Below are 22,003 nucleotides of genomic sequence, written 5' to 3' on the forward strand. Positions count from 1 at the left end.
TCCAATGAAAAAAGAATGTCTTGGGGAGTGATGTGGAGACTGGTGTAAAGGTTACAATGGTCATTCAAGAATTTTGTCTCTGCCTTTGTAATTAACCTCTAAGAACAACTCCGTGATCTCTTCTAGAGAAATTATTATGCATATCCTTTTATTTTTAACATTTGTTCATATTTTTTCCTTCTCTTCAATTGGTAAGATTATATTGAATTATGTGTGTTTTAACCTTTGGGATCTGAAGAAGCCACAACCTAAAGTATAGTAATTTTTGCACAGTAGTTTTGAATCCAGTTATTTTGGTCATCAGGAAAAATTATACATGTGTGATGTATATTCAGATGGTATAATTTTAGTGTTGTCTTATTTTTTATTTAAATAAACTGCTGCTTCTGTTCATTAAGTATTACAGTAAAACTGGTTTTCCTGAGAAACCTAGACTTTAGTCTTGTATAAATATTTCATAGTCATATAATTAAATAAAAGTTCAAAAATAAAGAATTACAATATGATGCATAGGTCTTAATGTCCTATTAAAAGACGAGCTATCAATTAATTGGTAAAATTAGGTGGACTATTATTTTTTAATGAAAACTAAATTGAAAGGTATATTCTTAATATAAAGATTTGCTTTGTTTTGATGAACAAATCCTTTTGTTATTTTTTAGCTGCAATAAAAGGGTTTTTCTTATATAACTTATTCTAGTGGCGGTGAACCTATGGCATACACATTACTGTGTTTTTCTTTTAAGGTGAAAAATGTTAATGTATGAGTTTTTTCTAAACTAAAACCTCAGTATTCTGATTTAATTGCAGTGTGGGCACTTCCTGGTGAGTTTGGGGTTGCAGTTTGCCACTGAGCCTCTAAAAGTTTGTCCTTATTGACTTATATATGCAATTTCTTTACTAAGAAGAGTTTTCTCAATAAAAAGTAGCAGACTACTGACCATACACATTTACCTCCTTTCCCAGAAACCTACCGAAATTCCTTTTCTCCTAGAAAAGAAACACATTGGAAGCCTGCACATGTGTGGAACGCAAATACACACACACACACACACACACACACACACACGAAGTGTACCAGGGCTCAGACTCTGAAGTGGAGAAACTCTGGAAGGAAATGAGGTTGTTGATTCATTTTTGAGGATGAAAAGTAAACAAGGCTTCTGCTGGTGGATATAACAAAAAGTAGCTGATGGCACAGAATACACAGGAAAGGACTCTCGTGGTAAAGGGAGTCATAGGGAGCTACAAGTTACAACTAGTAAACAGAGAAGAGGGCAGTAATAAAGATAATTTTCTAAAATACCTGACAATGATCTTCAAACTTTAACATGTATCAGAGTCCTCTTGGAAGCTAATGGAGGTAACAGTGCTAACGTGATAGACAAAGACATCTCTCAGACATGGCAACCCTAAGTTTGGTGTAGTTTGTGTTGCAGCTCCGTGCAGTATACAAACACTGCAAATACAGATACTGTCAACTTACAGTGGGGTTCCACCCCAATAAAGCCATTGCAAGTTGAAAATATCATGTGTCAAAAATGCATTTAATCCTCCAACTTCCCAAACGTCATAGCTTCTCAGCACAGTACACAGCAGAGTGTCACTTGTGATCAGGTGCCTGACCTGGAGCTCTGACTCCCTGCTGCTGCCTGTACTGAAACAGTACTGTAGGACTTCGCACTACCCTGAGGAATGGTCACATTTCGAAGTTTACAATATGGCTCCTACTGAACGTGTTTTGCTTTCAAATTATTATGAAGAGAAATCATAAGTCAAACCATTTTAAGTATAAAACCATGTACATGCCTGGCCTTACTGCACCGCATATTTTGTGTATACATAAACACAGGGCTGGTGTTTCCTGACAGTATCAGAGACAAAAGAAGATCAAACAGTGAGATACATCCAGACATTTTTTTATTGGTACCGGGTAAATCCAGACTTTTATAACAGACTATTCTGCTCTTAGGTTATATTGAAGCACCTTGGCTCAGTTTCTCTTTATTCACCTCCACAAGAAAAATTGAGAAAATAGAGAAGAAAAACTAATAATAATTAAAAATAACAAGATGTCCTAAAGCTAATAGAGGCCAGGGGGCTTCAGAAGAAAAGGGCCCAGTCTACATTCCAAGCATGATGAGTAAATGTGAATGTATTTTGGTGAAAATTTAGAATTCTGAAGATAATAAGAAAATTAGAAAAGCTTCTAGAGAGAAAAAGTAAGTTATTTATAGGGGAATAAGATTGAAGTCACCATTGCAGTTCTCAGAAATACTAGATATTTGTTATCCAGAAATTCTTTACTCGCCCACTGTTGTCCAACATGAGGACAACATGAAATAATTTTTAGATACACAGGGACTTAGAAAGTTTATCTCTTGACTGTCCTTTTTGAAATGAAATTACTAGAGAATACATTTTAGCAAAATGAAAAAGAAACCATGAAAGGGCAGATAAGAATCTAAGAAAGTCTTAGGGTGTAAAGTGTTAACTATTACAGCGATGCAAAGGAAGAAAATGGGAATTTCTAGGATGCAGCAGGCCTAGGAAAGTAGTTGTCCCAAATAAGAAGTAAGAAATTTCCATAAAATATATCTTGAAGGGCAAAATGGGTTCTTTTAGGGTTCCTTTAGCAACTATTCAACAACATATAAATGGTAGGCGTATACTGTACATTTATGTACAGTGTAAATTGATAAGAGTTACAATAATTTTGAAAGCTTAAATTGACAAAAGAAAATTCAGTTTTCTTTGAGCTTGAAGAACTAAATAAGCTACCACTTAGAAGAAAAGACAATCTGTATGTGTGTGTGTGTGTAGACGTAGGACATTTATTAGAACCACCCTGATAAATACTATGGAAGGTTCTGTATAAATAACTATTGGTTATTAAGAATTAACCTAGCATGCAAATGATACCTAATTTTTTCTTAGTTCTTCTATTCTCTACCCTGTTTCAATCTTGTGTTAGTCCCTAATAAGAATGTAAAGAAGCATAGAACCTAATCCCTTTCCTCCAGGAGCTTGATGGTCTAGTTAGCAGGTTAGGACATGACTGTTATATAAAGATAACTAAAGGTTCCGTGCACTGACTGGTGCTTGCAGTCCTCCCTACTTAGGCTGTGATGGGCAACACAGCAAGGCTCTAACAAATATCTGGGTGTAGTGGCCCCTCTAATTCTAGCAGCAATATCACTGCAAATTTGAGGCCCGTCTCAGTCACATAGTTCAGACCAGCCTAATATATGTAGTGAGACACTCTTAAGCAAAACAAAACAACCCAAATAAAAAACAAAACCTACTGAAAGTAATAATACCAAATAAGTGATACACATAAGCATAATCAAAGAAGATTTTTATTTTAAGCTAGAAATTGAAATGGGCCTTATAAAGTGAAAAAGATTTTAACACCGAAGAGGGGTGGGGAAGACCAGGACTCTGAGAAGCTACGATTTGCCTAAATGTCCATGTCAACAAAGAGGAACGATAGACAAGTATGGTAGCAGGCCGGACTGAAGTGAAGGAATCTTACTTGGGATATAGAAAACAATCCAAAAGTAGGCCAGGCCATATTTTGAAAAACTTTGTGTATTTTCAAAGTCTAGGTTTGTCTTAGTCACTATCTTGTTGCTGGGACAAAATACGTACAATTTTAAAGAGGAAAGGTTTATTTCAGCTCACAGTTTTAGTCCATAGTTGGCTGTCTTCAAGGCAAGAAGGCATGGTGGAAGGGCACAGGCAGAGGAAAGCTTCTGTCCTCATGGCAGCCAGGAAGCAGAGAGGGAAGGGAAGTGGATCCTTCCAGGTCGCACTCCAGTGACCCGCCTCTGGTGACCAATGTTCAGCTGTTCACCTCCATAATTCCATCATCCTCCCAAAGCCCCATCCATGAGGACTTGAGGCTCTTGGGGCTATAAGAGTACTTAGATATAAAACATAATGGTATTTTAAAAATGGAGTTTTCCGTTCATTTTCATTGGGGAATGTGACAGCTTTTAAAACTGGACATTAAGTGGCAGGAATAAAGTGGTGATTTGGTAGATGGATCTGATTAAGCTCTTCTAAAAGAGTTTAAAGGGAAGATGCAGGGGCAGTGGGGAGTAATTGCAATAGTCCCAGTATGACATGGAAACAGTGTTGATGCTGGGCATTAAATATAAAGAAGGACGAAAGCTTAAGTGACTAGCGTAAGAGACATAGGGTGTGCAATGTGCCTTACGTGTTCACCAACCCAAAACTTAGCTAAGGTGAAGAGGTCAACAGAAAAGTTAAATTGACAACCAAAGTTACAGTGGTCTTAGAGCAAAACCCTGATTGTAACTCCTACTCTTTTTCCAATAGAAAAGGGGTTCATTTATTTGACAGATGATTATTGAGAAAAGTTATATGCCAGCCACTGTGTAGAATAGGAGATGCCATATAACAGCACATGGGCTGACCATCTGTTTTTGTAAATGAGAGTTTTATTCAAATACAGCCACCTTTACTGATTTTAGCTGCTTTTGCACTGCAGTGCAGAGTTGAGAAGTTGCAGCAAGATTGCAAAGTCTGCAGGCCTAAAATACTTGTCTGACTGTTGAGAAAGTTTGTTGATTGCTGACTTGTAACATTAACATTTTTCCTTAAAAGTCAGAAGTATACAAAAAGGTAGAACCAGATATGGTGGTACACACCTATAATCCCAACATTCAGGGCTGAGGTAGGAGGGTATAAGGCTAGCCTGTAGCAAGACCCTGTCTCAGACACTATAGTGCACCTGTGCACGCACGCACGCACGCGCGCACACACACACATACACACACACACACAAGAAGCTTAATTAGAGCAGAGTCATACTTTTAGATATCCCTTGAACCCTGTTTTCCACCCATCACATTGGTTTATCTGCCCTTCTTTTTCTACATGCAGTCTTTCACACTTTTTTTAGCTTATGAATACTTGGGGAATCACTCCATATCAATTTATGGAGCTCTTTCTCATTATTTTAGCTGCATAGTACTACATAGTGTGTGTATGTGTGTGTGTTTGTGTGCGTGCGTGTGTGCACAGGTGCACTATAGTGTACTCAACCAATGCTGCTGATGTAGTTTCCAGTATATAGCGATTTTAAATAGTGCTGAACTGAAAACCCTTGCATCTGCTTACTACTTTTTGGTGATGATTGAACTCAGGACCTGTTGTCATATACTGTATATTATTTAAGTGGCATCTTCACTAAGTATCTAGAAATGATGAATACTCTTCTATGTATGTGTTGTATGTATGTTCATATTATTGAAATTGTGTCTATAGTAAGTACTTGAAAGTAAAAATGATGGAGGTAAAAACTAATTGGATAGTTCATAATTTTAGGGATATGTACATGTTGGTTTCTGGAAAATATTGCTAGTTAAGTAATAGCATTCATCAAATAATCCAATTGGTTTAAATATGTTCTGTAGTCATAAATTTGTTCACTGATCCTACTGAATTTGTAATGTATTTCTTAGCAGTTATGTTACAAATGGGTAATTCAGTTTCCATGCCAGCCCTAAGAGTTTTTGAAAAAGTTTACCTTAGGATTTTTGAGATTTCATCCACATCTAAATTATTTCTGTAGAAAAATTCATCTGTAACTAAGGACATAGGTCGTATCTCCCTTCATTTGTGACCTCTGGAGTTGGACTGGCATGCAGAAATTTTAAAAGTTGAGTTTTGGGGAGCAGTAAAGATTCTTCCAGGCAATAGTGATAGTTCGTTTGTTTTTGAGACAGGATCTCCCTATGCAGGTTAGACTGGCCCTGAATTCACTTTGTAGCCCAAGCTGGCCTTGGCCTGCCTGATTCTCCTGCCTCAGCCTCGTAAATGCTGGGATTACAGTATCCGCAGTTACCGCAGTTACAGTTACCACCACACTTGGTTAATAGTAATTTAATACACTGACAAAAGACAGTCTCTGAGGATCCAATATTGCACAACCAAAAATCAATTGCTTTACTCTAAATAACTCTCTTCCATTCATAAAACAAATGGGGTGTGTCAGTTGGGAAAGTGAAGTTTGCTTCATTTTCTATTTTCTGTTCCTCAACTGAATGGTTAATTTCTTTAAATACCAGTATCTGTAATTAGAATTTTATTTCAAATTTACTTTCAGTATGTTGAATGTAAACTTTTCTGAGCTTAGTTTCTTTAAAGGAAATTAGTATGAGATTAGTTAAATCTACTCTTTTATGAAGCTCTAAAAACAGTGGTGCAGTATGTTTTAAGGGAGGAGTTGATACATATTATCACTTTAAGGAAATAATATTAAGTTTACTGAATAAAAGGAAAAGAGAAAGCCCTTGGAATATATAATATACCTTGAAGTACAACACTGACAAAGGAAAGTAATTTTGTTCTGCTACTTTTTCCATCCATATAATTAAGAGTTACTCATTATTTAAAGTTCTAGGTGAGAAAACTACTATTTGTCATTGCATTGTGTAGTACTGCTTTGTGAGAAATCTTAAAGAATTTTTAATCATATAATTCTCTTATAGACAAGAAAGCAATGAAAATGTTTCTATGAGCATAGTCTTAACAGCCTTAGGTTTTTTACTCACTTGTCTTTAAGCAGGAAAATTTCTAAGTAATCCGAAAGTTAACAGAACTCCCAACCCCCTTCTGCCAGATGAGTAGACTGTTAGTTGCTTTTCAGTTCAAAATGTATGTTTAACAGTGTTATTTGCTTTTCTGGAATGTGACTCCAAACAGAGAAACCTAAGGTTGATTGAAGAAACTATGTTAACAATGTATATTACATCTTTTATGCTTAGTATCTTAGGTTTGCCTAAAGACCATGGATCCCTAAAGAAAAACCCTATTGCTATTTTATTGAAAACAGATTTACCTAATCTAGTACATGATTGTGATTCATCTGAAATCATTGTATCTCAATCACTTCTTGGCCTTTTGACTAATACCAAGTAAAATCATTGTAGTCCAACCTCAGAGAATAGTAAAAGTCAAATTCTCATCTTAAAAAGTGTTTTTCTAGGTTGTATTAGCATGAAAGATTAAGAAGATTATTATGAATTCGATTATATATGTCCTTTTTCTGACACAGAAAACATTGTTTTTTGGCTAACTTTGGAGAACTGATTGAATTTGAGGCAAAAAAGATACATTAAAAAAATAAACATTTTTGTGTAACTTCTAAAATACAGCTGGAAACTGTATCTTTTTATATTTTGTGAAATGAAAATGTATTTGTCTTATTTGTTCTTACAGTTTTGCTGTTTCTTATGTAAAGAACTCTTATTAAATTTTTTTGCATACACCACATTTTTTCTACTTGAAATAACATTTTAAAGTATTTAACATTTGGCTTCAAATGGTTAAGAAGAGGAAAGGAAAATAAAATATCTTAGATCTATGTCACTTTCTAAGTATAAAGTATTACTTTTCACTATCTCTGGTGTTTCTCTGATGAAACATACTTCAAATCCAAATTCTTTATTTTTGTGACATACATGTACTTTTAAAATATACCTCTGGTTGTGTTTTATTTTTTTAAAAAGTTACTTGGCAAAATAACATTTTATTAATTCCTCCCTCAATTTTTGTGGCATATACCATTTTGAAATTTGATGTTATATTTTGAAAATGAATCAAAATAGTAATTTCAAAGCATACTAATTAACACTGGTTTTTATGACTTGCCTACAAAAGTAAAACCTTTAATTATTAAGTATAATTGATAATACTTAACATCATCAACAGTTGCCATTCTTCAGAAGACTACTTTTTAGCTACTTTTTGAGAAAATACTCAAAATGTTTGAGATTACTCTTTATGACTAACTTTAATTCAAAATGAAACATAAAATGTTTCATTAAACATAATTTACAGTGGAATAAGCAATTTAGTATAAATCATTTAGTATAAAAATTCAGCAAACTAAGTAATTTAGTATAAAAAGAAATAAAGGAACAATTTAAAGAGTACAAATGGTCACCACATGATTTCAATCAGTCACTTTTAGACTTGAATAACTTTTTAAAGATATTTTAATGAAGAAAGACCATATTAAATCAAAATAAACACATTAAAGAAAAATAAAATGGATTATATATCAAGAATAGAATATTTTTTAATGCTTAACACATTGAATACAAATATTCTTTAAAAACATGTAAATGTCCACGTGTTAATTTGTTTCAGAGGAGGAGAAAAGCTTTTGTAAGAACACCTTTCACAGTTAATGGAGCTTGGAGGTTCCAGTGGTTTTATTTCAGATAGCTTATATGGTAGATTCATTGTCAGATATCTTTTTTAAGGTCTGTAGGCTGTGTTGAATAAAATTGTCTGTTCCTTGAACTTCAGAGAATCTGGAGTCGCTTCTCCTGACAGACCAGTTTTTCATTTTTATTGAATTCTGAATTGTGTCCGACGTAAAGTAGTAAACTATAGGGTCAAAACAGCAGTTGGAAACGGCGATGCAGAGAGTGATTGGGTACATCGTCCTTACGGCTGCCACGACTGAGCAATTAACAAATGTCTGTGTTCTCATAAGAGAATATAAAATCAGATTGATATTGTAAGGCACAAAACAGAAACAGAATATAATCAAGTGTACAAAAATCATTTTTAAAACCTTAGTTTTGTTTATTTTGCTTCTACTTAATGTAACAGGTTTATTTAAAGTTCTTAGCACCATACTAGAACAAGTTACATTCAAAATTAGAGGAATAAAAAATCCCACTGTTTCGATGAAAATTACAATCCTTGAGAGGTAAGTTTTCCACGTGGCTTCTGAAAAGTTTTCAAAGCAGGTTTCCGAGGTATTGTTGGGCTGTGAGTTGGTAGACTGAAAAAAAACTGCTGGCGCACTTCCTCCCATCACGGTGAGCCACACGGCAGCGCAGACCACCTTTGCGTTTCGTTTGGTTCTCAGCGTCTTTGACTTAAATGGGTAGACGATTGCCAGAAACCGGTCTACACTGATGCACGTCAGAAAGAAAATGCTTCCGTACATGTTGGTATAAAACAGCATTACAGAAATCTTACAGAGTAAATCTCCAAACGGCCAGTTCTGCGTTGCAAAGTAAAAAATCCTGAAGGGTAAAGTGAAAACGAAAAGCAGGTCTGACATTGCCAAGTTAATCATGTACGTTGTGGTTTCATTCCGCACTTTGAGGATGCAGATGAAAATGTATATGGCAACACAGTTGGATATTAAGCCAAGCACAAACACCATGCTGAACATGCAGCCATACAAAGTGTACTTAAAAGAGTCATCATACACGCAGTGGGAGCTGTTTGTGCTTACCATTATAAAGGCCGTCCAGCGTGTGGCGCCGAGGTCCTTTTGTCAGCTGCAGTCTCCTTTGCTATTCAGATTTTGGTTACTATAACTTCCCGTATACTTTTTGCAAAGTATTTGGCTCTTTGGGCAGTTTTGTAAAATGTCTCCTTTTTCTCTGAAATCTCCAAGAGAAACATGAAACCGAGTACTCCAAAGTCTCTAGTAGGTTCTTCCACAGGAGAGGACTCTCATTTTCTAGTATCCAGATAATCCATGAATCCAGAGTTTAAGTGACGAGAAAGTGCAGTCAAGGAAGCCAACCCGTAAGGCGGCCGGCATAGACAACGCCGCGTTCCGAGTCTGGAGAAACAGCCACTTTGTCTCGTAATCTGGTCTTTCTGTAGTCAAGATGAATGTTCAAAGTTAATATTCTCTTACACTCCAAACTGTTTAAGCTTAGGTTATCTATCTTATTTTACTTTTCAGTGCAGAATTTCAGAGACTTAAACATTCCCAGTTTGTCTTTTGCTTTTTCTAAATGAAGCCTTTTTAAAAAAAAAAAAAGTTTTCCTTTTTGGTATTCGTGCAGTAGATCCCAGATGGTGGTAAGTAGAAGAATCTTTTAGAGGTTCCGAAATAAATTCCTGAGCGTGTTTGCTCTTGCTGAATTGAGGCCTTTTCCGCAGTTGCCAGCTGTGACTGTGAGATGAGCTTTCTCTGAAGTGAAAAAGAAAGGCTTCCTAGATTTGTAGTATGACATCACAGGAAGAAGAGGCTGGGTTTGGACAAAGGAAGGTTTCAGCCCAGTTTGTTTGCAGTTCCTTTAATCTGATAATGCGTCTGCTGGGAGTATACCTAGGAGGCTTGCAAATGGTTACTGGCTGTTTAGCAGGCTTTTTATGTGGAAATACTTTCTGTGGTTCTGGCAGCCTCTCAGAATTGTTTTTGTTTTGTTTTGTTTGCATAGTAATTGAGAGAAAGAAAAAAATCAGTTTAAACCTCTTTCCTTGTTTCTCTCATTCAGTTGCTTTTGTGTTTGGGATATGATCTTTAGAAATAAAATATATCTGGGTGCATACTTAACTTTTTAGGGCTATTTTAATGTAACAATTTAAAGAACTGTTTAATGACTGAAAAATAGACCTTTAGAGACGAATGATAATTTTGTCACTCTTGTGGCTTGTTTTTAAATTACTTGAGATTTAATTTATTGGTGTGCTTGTGACTAGCTTTAATTCTGGCTCTCTTTAGTTTTTGATAATTAATTTTCTAACATTTCTCCTTCCTGTGAGACTAAATTAATTTTTTAGAGCTGTTTCAATATTTATGTAACCCCTTTCACAAATTTAGCTCAATAGTAGAGCATGTGTTTACCATTGAAGGCTCTGGATTCAAACCCCAGCACACGTGCACGCGCGCACACACACACTAACACAGATAGTAAATAAACAGGAAAGAAGGAGAATGTTTGTCTTTGATGTGGTATTAATTTTATTTTACTCACAATTTAAGCACCCGTAAAGGTGCATTCTTTTTTAAAACAAAATGCTTTTCTTTCTAAATTTATTGGAATAACTTCTGCAGAAGAAGCATTCTGTGTAGCTGGATTTCAGGTTTATAACTTTATTTTTGTTCTTTCCAGCTCTTCTTTAACTGTCTTAACTTGACATTAACCGTATAATCATAACCCACCCCCCAAATCAAAAGAACATATGGGTGAGATGGACATATATGAATGTAAATGTTGTTTCCTCAAGAATCGAGGCTGTCACAACCATTGAGATACATATTTTTCTTAAACTACTTTTGTGTGTTTTTGCGCGTGCTCCAGGGGCAAGAACTTGCTGTGCCATTGAGTTGCTTCCTCTGCCCTGTGGTCTTTGAGAAAGGCTAGATCTAGTTGTGTTTTATAGTTCATACTCTCCCTTTGGCATATCAGTTAAGGAATTTAAGAGCAATTTACTTTTCCTTAATAAATTACTTAACTAATTTAAAAATAACACAATAAGAATGTTTGTACATTTTTAATTATATTCATTGATGCATTATAATCTATTGTTTTAATTTGGAAATTCATCTGTAATCAAATGGTGTAAATATGAATATTATTTACTACCAGTAAACTTAAAACATTGAGAGTTGAATTATTTTGCTTCTTTTTAAAAATTTTCTTTGGTATGGAAAAAAGGGATAGATGTGTTCATATTAGAAGGCTCTTAGAAAATTGGAGTGAGCAGTAATGAAAAAGTAATTAATAAGCCTTGACCTGGTCTACTTCTACTTTCATTTTGAATATGATATTTTCTCAAAGAATCAGAATATATTATGTATTGGAATATTCTTCATGTTCAGTTACTCAGCTGTTATTCACCTATTGTTTTTTTTTTTTTTTTTTTGTCTTTTTCTTTTTTTATTGGTACTGGGGATCGAACTCATGACCACACACTTACAAGGCAGGCACTTATGCGCTGAGCTAAATCTCCAGCCCCTCAGCTATTGTTTTTTCATGTTTGAGTTGATGCTTAAAATGAATAGGCAACAATTTGCTGAATTATTCATTATTCAACATTATTTTCATTGTTATCTGTATATTAATACACTTTTGTATTTTAATTCTTAGCACAATTGTTGACCCTTAGTAGATCCTGACATGTTTGCTGATAAATGAATCATATTAATAAGCTTGAATTTTGTTGGAACATGTTTCTTACAAGCAGTAGCAATAGAGCTGTTTCAGTAGGAAGAAAATTTATTATTGGATTTTTGAGATACTTTGACTGCTAAATTATGGAATGAAAGTGAAATTTGATACCTTGAAAAGCCTTAAATTTTTTAAAAAATGCAAAGACTACTTACAAAGAATGCTTTAGAGAATTAAGTATATTGAGTAGGTACCTTTGTGTTTGATAGACGAAGATAAATTTAATGTGAGATTTATACACTTCCAGAATTTAAGAGTAAGAGTCAGATTTTCTTGGTTGGATCCTTTTCCTGGTGGGTAGGTGGGAGCTCCAAAGTCAGAAGCCGAACTGGTAAAGATAAATTTTATTCTGGATGTTGCAAGCATACATCTAAAACTAATTTGAGGACAGGGGATTTAGCTCAGTGGCATAAGCACCTGCCTTGCAAGCACATGGTGCTGAGTTCAATCCCCGGTACAAAAAAAAAAACTAATTTGAGTATAGTACACCCATACTAGTGATTTAAGTATACTGAATCTCATTATGCATCTCATTACTTTTCAAATTTTAATTATATACAAAAGCCAGATGCCTAACCAGCTAGTTTTGTTTTTACATTTCTTTTTGGAACCGGGGATCGAACTCACAACTTTGAGCTTGCCAATGAGGCACTTATGCTGCTAAGCTAAATCCCTGGTCCTAACTAGCTAATTTTATAGTAGATTTTTCATTTTTAGTACATGAGTGGTCTTAGTCTTTTGTGTGATTTTTTTTTTTCAGATTGAGAGAGAATATTCTGTTAGCTATTAGACATTTAAGGATTTGGGGTAACTTAATAAATTCTAGTGTGTTATGGCTCTGAGGAAAACTTACCTAGGTCTGATTCAAAATAGGCTCAGAACAATGTTAAACCTTTATTGAACACCAATATAAATAAATACAGTGTCAGATTTATTCTTCAGTCAGTCCTTTCTTTTTCATTCAGGTCATTTTTGGTAGTAACATTTTTATCTTGCTCCTTTTTCATTTCCACTGTCGTCGTTTGTGTCCACACTGTCTCTGATCTGTGTTGTTGTTATGTCTTTTCTTCCCTTTTTTAGTCCTGTGGGCTACCTGTTGCCCTCTACTAGACCTTCTCAGATCAACTCATGAATGACTCAACTAATTATATATTATCTTCTTGCTTCCAAAAAGAACTTATAGCAAACTATAATTTTAAAATAAATATACTACCAAAATATAAACATCTAAAATTTTTGTATTTCATGATATGCAAATTATAATTTAGCTAAAAAATTAAAAAGGAAGTGTAGAAGCGAGAACACTTTGAAACGTGAGGGCTGAGGATGCGGCTCGGAGGTGGAGCAGCTTCTCAGCATGGGTGGGCCTGGGTTACATCTTCAGCACTGTAAAATAAATTAATGAAGTGATTAAATGAGAGAAATTATTCTAAACATTTCATATTTATTATTCTAAAGATTCACATTGGATTTAATAAATGTTTCAACCTCCCCCCAAAACTAAATCCATTATACACTAATAAAAATTAAGTTGTATGTTTGTGGGGAGCAGGAAAGTATGGAAAATCATAGCAGAAAAATCAAGAGTAGAGAAGTTGGTGCATTTGACACAAGACAAAATAGGAAAACATATGTGTAGGATTGTATTTCCTCATTTAATGAAAGAAATCATTCCAGAATGTAAAAAAAAATTTTTGTGAAACTTTATGCAAGCAGAATATTTTGTAATGACAGAAATATTTATGAAATGCTATTTCTTACTCCCATTCGAGGGAAAACACTAAATATCAAGCTATGGTTCTGAGAAAACATTTTGTTGTTGGTAGATAAATGATGTATTTTACCACTAGGCTAGTTCAGTCATCTAACACAAAAGATTTGGACCTGGGGACTTTGAAAATCCTTTTGTATGCACCCCATCCTCTTTGAGAGCTAGTTTCATAACCTTTATGAGATTCTCAAACACTGTGACTAAAAACAGATAAACACAGATCCAAAGAAATGAATTGTCAACAAGTCAAGCCCCCAGGCAGTTTCAGAAATACTGCTGAAACATTTTGAAAATTTTTCGCAATGTGCGCCGGAAGCAATCTGGACTTCAGCTGTTAATGCATATTCCTTATGCATGAATAAAGATGTGTGTAAGCAATAAAATGTGAATCCTGTATATATTTATATATTTTTTTATTTTTTTAAATTGGTACCAGGGATTAAACTTACGACCGCCTGCTTGCAAGGCAGGTGCTTATGCCGCTGAGCTAAATCCTCAGCCCCCTGTATAAACCTTTTAATAGGAAAATGTGAAAGGGTAATATAGAGTACGAGAGAAGAGACCTAGAGAAGCTTGATAGGCAGTCCCTTGCCCTTCCGTGAGTCTGGTTTCTTGGCTGTAAGAGGAAGGCTGAATGCACAAAGGTCCCTTGCTGCTTCCATATCTGATTCTGATTCTTTGAATACTTTGAATGTTTAACTGCTATGGGCTTTTTTTCTTTTTCTTTTTATTTACTCTTAGGATAACAAATCAGCGAGTCACTTTTTTTTCTTAATGTTTAAGGATTTCTTATTTTGAAACTAGGTTTACAAGAAATGTATATGAGACTCTTAAAAGAAATTTTAAATATTTTTATAGTACTGTAAAGATTGTCTTTTCTTTGTATTTCTGCAGCATTCTTCCTTAAAAAGACCACAAATAAGATGCCAACTTGAAATTTATCAAATATTTATTATGAAATTTATCAAAAGTATTCTTTTATTTAGTAAAGCATTCTCTCATTAAAAGTTTTGAAGGCCAGCCAACATGGTACTGCACATTTGTGACACTAGCTACTTGTGACATTGAGGCAGGAGGATCACAAGTCCAAGGCCAGCCTGACCAATCACAACCTGGTTTCCAAAAGGCAAAGTGGGGGTACCCTGGGGATATAACCGTGAGTGGTAGAATGTCCCTGGGTTCCATCTCCAGTATGGGGTGGGGTGTGGAGGCCGTAGTTGGAGTTGTATCTAACATGACATTGAGAATAAGGTGCAAAAAAAATTGTTTTAAATAAGAGGGTATTTGAAACTCAAGCAAAAAATAAATTTGCTCAAACTCAAAAGAAAATATTGAACCATGATATTTAAAATATGAGAAAAAAGTTTATTCTGAATGTACATATTTTGAATACAGAAAATGTTTGCCCAGGTGAGAAGTGGGTCTTTCAGGTTCTTTTCTGTCTCTAATTTACATTTAGGAGAACAACAGTTTTCTCCTTTGGATACTTTTGAAGTCAATTTATTTACAGTAAATTTTCTATTTAGGTTTAGATATTAGACATTTTTAATTTGATACGTAAGCATTTGTACTTACATAGAGTATATTTTCTATAAAAAAGATCTTTCACCCCATGTGGAGAAGTTATTAAGTTCTAGGCATATTTAGTTTCGCTATAAATTTGTTTGATATCATTTGAAAGTGATTTACTTTCCTGTCCTCATTGCAGGCCCTTAAAACTTCGTTACATTTTTCCTGGAGGTTGCTCTTCTACCCGAGTTCAGAGGACTGAACGGTGGGTGGGGCTGGGTGGGAGTAGAAGAGGAAAGAGTTAAAGGAAATCGTGAGGATCCACCAAGAGTAGGTGGCAGTGATGGTTGTAGCAGGTCCACACAAAGAAGGTAAAGGGCATTCAGGAACGGCAGTGCCCTTACTGTGCTTGATGGTGTAAAACTGCGGTAATCATATTTCTCCTGCCTATACTTTAGTTACTCCTTTTTCCTTTTTTAATTTTTTCTTTCTAAATGCTTGCTTCCTTCTCCTTCGTGTCTACTTCTTAAAACCCTATCACACTTTTGTGACCCTCTCAATCTCACCTGTTCCTTTTTGTATTTCTGCAGTACTTCTCTTGTCTTTAAGACACGCTTACACATTTCACTTAAGATCAAAAACAATTAAGTTCAAAACATTGGTAGCTGTTTGTGTGTCACAGAGATGAAGTCTACCAATGTCATACAGGATTCACAGGAGACAATATCTAATGAAGTTTAGCTTTTATAATTAAATAAAAAATGTTAACTTCAAATCTTGAAGTTTAAAGCCCATCTGGTGCTAATGTCCTAGTGAAAGCCTGTAAGTAGAGTCAGGTTGCCTTTCCATCCAAAAATGCAGAACATTATTTGAGTGACTATTTTCTTCATTCTCATAAGAATACTATATAACCAAATCCTACTTTAAATTCCTAGAAGTTAATTATTTGCATACAGTACATGCTGTAGGACACAAGAGCTTAGTTTGGTTACGGAAAGTCAAGGTGGATTGCAGGTTTCTCTTTCAACTACTGGGGAAAAAGCAAGATGTAGTGAAGAGAACAATTTGACTAAATGTTAAATCATCTGGATCCTAATTCCAACTACTAAAAATTAATGCGACCTTGAACAGATAATTTGATTTCTCTATTACATAGCTGTAAAACAGTATTCAGTTAGACCTGCAGAATCCTTTTTAGTCCTTCGCTTTTTAACTTGGTCTCTACATGGAAAGGATTTTGCCCTGGATGGGAAGCTGCAGCTGTGGGAGGCTGGGAGGCAGAACCAAAGGGCTCTATCTTGGGGGTCACCTTCCCCGCCCCCAGGCAATTTACCTGTGGCGCGAAATGAATTCCAGGGGGCACCTGTGCATCAGTAAGCCCCTCAGGCTCCACCCAAACCTAAGCTATGTGTATGCCCCCACACCACGTGTGGGGCAGAGAGAAGGCCAGACCCCAGAGGTCATGCAGTCTCTCCACATTCTTAAAATAAAGGCCACTTTTATTTCATACTTTTTACCTTTTTAGCCACGCCGAAAATTCTATCATACATGAATTCCAGGGGCTGGGGACTTAGCTCAGCGGCATAAGCACCTACCTTGCAAGCAGGTCGTCGTGAGTTCGATCCCTGGTACCGATAAAAAGTTAAAAAAAAAAAAAAAAGCAAACAAAATGAATTCCAAATGATAGGACTGATTTTTCTATTATTATATTGTTTTATTTTATAGATAAAGAAGTTTGAATGTACAGTTGTGGTTTGCTTAGCGTTGTGGGTAAATGATGGAGAATGATGAAACCAGAACTAGAAACTAGGTCCACACTGTATGTGTGCACTCCAGTTCCTTGTGCGTGTTTGTCAGATGGAAACATAAATAACACAAGTACACGCATAAATGAGTTGCATAAAGAACTCTGATCTTAAAATCTAAAAATCTTGGGGGCTGGGGATTTAGCTCAGCGGCATAAGTGCCTGCCTTGCAAGTGTGTGGTCGTGAGTTCGATCCCCAGTACCAATAAAAAGAAAAAGACAAAAAAAATCAAAAAATCTTTGTCTCCTATGTTGGACATTACTTTGGGCAGACTCTAACCCTGAACTGTGGAATATATATGTGCCTTTCTGGCCTTATGAACGGTTTTCAAAACAAAATGAAGTGAAAATACATTGTGAGTATAATTCTCTAAAAAGTACTGTTATAGAGGAAATAGGCTACTGTGTCTTAATTTTACAGAGTTAAAGGCTAAGTTGTAAAAAAGAATGGTAAGATTTTTCTGGGTTGTGTGTGTGTGTGTGCGCACTGTTTTTTGTTTTTGTAGTTCTGGGAGTGGAACCTGCGCCTTGTGCAGGTACTCAGTACTAGGCAGTAGTACTGAGCCACATCCTCAGCCCCGTTTTGTTCTGTTGACTAAATAGGGGACCTGTGCTTCATATATGCCAGATGAAGAAGTTACCATTTGATATGTTTTGTATGCCTTTTGGGCATGAATTCTCTACCGACTGCTATGTCTTCAAGATTTCTACGCTCTTTGTCTCCAGCAGATTTAGTGTTTCCGTTTTAATATTCAGATCCTTGATCCATTTAGACTTTAGTTTAGTACATGGTGACAGACATGGGTCTAGTTTTAGTTTTCAGCATATGGAGAGCCAGTTTTTCCAGCACCACTTATTAAAGAGGCTATCTTTCTTCCAGTGAACAGGTTTGGTCCCTTTGTCAAAGAAAAGGTGGCTGATTGTATTTGTAGTTGTGGTCCTGTCTTCTAATCTATTCCATTGATCTTCAGGGCTGTTTTTATCCCAATACCATGCTGATTTTATCACAATAGCTTTGTAAAATACCTTCAAGTCAAAGATTGTGATGCCTCCTGCCTTGCCTTTATTGTCCAGGTGTCTTCTAGTTCCAGATGAATTTTAGGAATGATTTCTCTAGATCTATGAAGTATGTTAATAGTATTTTGATTGGAATTGCATTAAGTCTGTATAACAATTACGGCAGACTGGCCATTTTCACATTTGTTCTTCCTATTTCTAAACAAGGAATGTCTTTCCATTTTCTAAGATCCTGTTTGATTTCTTTTTTTCAGAATACTGTAATTCTCCCGAATAGCTCTTTTACTTCCTTTATTAGACTGATTCCTAAGTATTTCATTTTTTTGAATGCAACTGGGAAAGGTGTGGTTTCGTTTATTTCTCTCTCAGTGAGTTTGTTGTTTGTATACAGTAATGCTATTGATTTTTGAGTGCTGACTTTGTATCCAGCTACATTACTGTATTTGGCTATTACATCTAGAAGTCTTTCAATGGAGTTTTGGGGTCTTCTATGTAGAGTATCATCACTTGCAAATAATGGTGATTTAACTTCTTTCCTATCTTCATTCCTTTTATTTCTCTTTCTTGTCTAATTGCTCTGGCTAATAATTCCAGGACTGTATTGAATAGGATTGGTGATAATGGACATCCTTATCTTGTTCCTGACTTTAGAGTGAAAGCTTTCGGTTTTTGACCACTTAATATGATGCTGGCTATTGGTTTGTCGTAGATGGCTTTTATCAGATTGAGGTAGACACCATCTATTCTGATTTTATGTAGGGTTCTTTTCGTGAATGAGTGTTGGACTTTTTCAAAAGCTTTTTCTGCATCTATTAAATGATCATGCAATTCTTATCTTTGGCATTTATTGATTTGTTTGTGTTTTACATTTATTACATTTATTGATTTGTTTTGTTTAACCATCCCTGCATTCCTGGGATGAATTCCACTTGGTTGTAGTGTATAATCTTCTGGATAACTCGCTGCATTCTATTTGCCAGTATTTTATTGAGGATTTTTGCATTTATGTTCATTGGGCAGATTGGCCTGTAGTTCTCTTTTTTAGTTGAGTATTTCTCTGGTTTTGGTATTACAGTAATACTTGCTTTCAGGAATGAATTAGAGAGAATTGCTTCCCTTTCAGTTTAATTGAAGAGCTTGAGGAGTGTTGGCATTAAGTCTTCCTTGAATTTCTTGTAGAATTCCACAGTGAATACATCTGGACCAGGCTTTTCTTTGTTGGTAAGATTCTAATCACATTTTCAATTTTGTTAACTGAAATTGGATTATTTAGCAGTTTTACATCTTTATCCAGCTTTGGTAATTCATGTTTCTAGGAATCTGTCCATTTCTTCTGTGTTATCAAACCTGCAAGAGTAAAGGTTTTTGAAGTAGGTATCGAGGCCCTTATGTATTTCATAGGGTCTGTAGTGATTTTCCCCTTTTAATTCCTTATTGCATGAATTTGAGTTTTTCTCTCCTTCCTTAAAATTAGATTCGCTAGTGGCTTATCAATTTTATTTATTCTTTCAAAGAACCAGCTCTTTGATTCTTTAATGTTTCGTATTGTTTTCTTAGTTTCTTTTGCATTAACTTCTGCTCTGATCTTTACAGTTTCCTCCTTTCTTTTGGCTTTGGGCTTGACCTGCTCTTCTTTATCTACATATCTGAGGTGTAGCATCAGGTTGTTTCTGTTTGTTCTGTTTTCGTGATGTGGGAATTCACTGCAGTGAATTTCCCTCTGAGGACTGCTTTCATTGCATGCCACAGGTTCTGGGAAGTTGTATCTGTTTTTGTTTGTTTGCTTACAGATATTGTTCATTTCTTCTTTAACTTCCTCTGTGACCCATTGATTGTTCAGGAATATATTATTAATTTCCATGTTTTTGCAGTTTCTTTTGTCATTAATTTCCAGTTTTATAGCACTGTGATCAGATAACATCCATGGGATAAATTTCCATTCTTCTGCATTTATTTAAGCATGTGCTATGGGCTATATATATGGTCTATTTTAGAGAATGTCCCATAGAAGGCTGTGAAGAATGTATATTCATTTGTTGGATGGAACACTCTGTACATGTCAGTTTAAGTCCATTTGTTCACAAGTTTGATTCAGTTCTTTTATTTCTTTGCTCATTTTCTGCCTTGTTGATCTGTCATTGTGTCAATGGAGTATTAAGGTCTCTTGTTATAACTGTATGATTGCTTATTTGATTTTCTTTTCTGTTAGTATTGGTTTCAGGTGTATGGCTTACATTTTCTTCTCTATCCATGTCTCCTAGGCTTTTTTGGCATGGCTGGAGGTTTGTGACTGCATTTCGCTCTTACGTTTTGTCATTTTCCTGTTTCCTGGGGCAGTTGAATGCAATGTCTTAGTTGTTCCTTGGATTGGAGATGGCTCTCTCTCCTGCAGAGTTTCCCCTGTTGAGTGGGGGATGTTAGGCGGTCCTTACCAGGTCCCTACCCACCTTACAGAGTGGCACTCCAACGCTCCCCAAATGGAGGGGGTGTGCTGAGTAAACAAACCTTCAGCACATTCCACGGGGCTCACTGAAGCCACCCGGTTGCCTGAGGTCACTGGGCTGGGCCCTGACAGATTCTGAGTGGCATACTCAGACTGATTGGTATGTGTAGTATGGTGCCGGGCCTTCACTCATTCCACTTGGTGCACCAAAGCTCCCAGGCTTCTTGGGGTCACTGGGCAGGTTCCAGCCAGGTTCTGAGCAAAGGTCCTGTGGCTGCACAGCTAGGTGGAGTTCATTGTGGAGGCCTTCAGGTCATGCTGCCCAACATGACGGCTCTTGGCTACCTGGTAAATAGTTCCTTAGGAGAGCAATTTGGTGAAAAAAGGGAAGACTGCTCTATCCCTTATACCACAGTTAACTCCAGTGTTATGATAATTTGAATTAAAATTACTGCATTAAAAACAGTTGTTCCATAAAATTTCTGGGGAAGACAGGAGTACATTTTAAAGAAATAACAGTATGATTAGGGTGGAGTTCAGGGGGAAACACTTGCTTAGAGCATTTCAGGGCCCTGGGTTTGATCCCCAGCACCCCCAAAAAGAAATAATAACATAAAATAGATTTGAAAAATAACAGAATAGAAAAGATTTCTAAAGATCACTTACAAAGTTTTAAAGAAAAAGATAAAAGGCTTACTAGTTTTTTGCATCACTGCCGTAAAGTAGAAAGTATCAGTTGATCATATTCTTTTATATAGTATTTAAATGGCACATTTCTTTGTAAAAAGAAATATGTTAGAGCAAACTAATAAAAATTAACAGCCCTTCCAAAAAATGGGGAAAGGATTTGAACAACCATATCATTTTTGTTCTGAGATGTAGTTCTGTTTTCAGTATCCAAATTTAATAATTTCTTTTTCAAGTTTTATCTTCAAAATAAAAGTGACTGTATTAGTTTAGAATTTATTTTATTTTACAGATTACAGATATTTTTAAAATCTAGTTCTGTGAATATTATTATAAATACGTTTAAAACCGGAAGTGCTTTGACTTTTGATATTCATATAGGTATTTTGCCCTTAACCCAATTAGAATTCAAAGAAAAAGACTGAGTTATTAATATATACAGATTTTCTAAAGTGTAGACTTACTAGTAAAGTTCCAAGTCACCTGTCATCCATTCCCAGTACAAAATTTCTGTGGTCATTTCTTTTTATTAGTTTTCCTAGTATGATTGTTTTAATTAACTGATTCAAATTCTTAGAACATGTAAGGATTCCCCATCAATACCAGATGTTACTATCACTGCCTGAGGGCAGAAACAAAAGACCAGAAGGACTTCCCCTACAAAAGGCCATTTTAAAACCCAGGCTTTTGTTGTGGTGGTTTTAGTTAAGAAGAGGTGGATCCTGTTGACCTGTTCAAAAGAAGTTGCTGGATCCTCATCCTGGTCATTATAGGAAAATGGTGAAAGCACTTCATTTTTTTT

At 35.6% G+C, this 22,003-nt stretch overlaps 2 protein-coding genes across 7 annotated transcripts in view; one reads left to right on the forward strand and one right to left on the reverse strand.

Moving 5' to 3' along the window:
* Positions 1-22,003, forward strand: part of Rb1 (RB transcriptional corepressor 1) — a 193,152-nt gene that overhangs the window by 140,777 nt on the left and 30,372 nt on the right. The gene's annotated exons all lie outside the window — the stretch shown is intronic.
* Positions 8,013-10,067, reverse strand: Lpar6 (lysophosphatidic acid receptor 6). Its single transcript, XM_005007070.3, has one exon. The coding sequence runs from the start codon at positions 9,293-9,295 to the stop codon at positions 8,264-8,266; it is 1,032 nt and encodes a 343-aa protein (XP_005007127.1). The 5' UTR covers positions 9,296-10,067; the 3' UTR covers positions 8,013-8,263.

This window comes from Cavia porcellus, unplaced genomic scaffold (assembly GCF_034190915.1).
Source record: "Cavia porcellus strain 051 isolate PalLab524CR breed Dunkin Hartley unplaced genomic scaffold, mCavPor4.1 scaffold_21, whole genome shotgun sequence".
Lineage (NCBI taxonomy): Eukaryota > Metazoa > Chordata > Mammalia > Rodentia > Caviidae > Cavia > Cavia porcellus.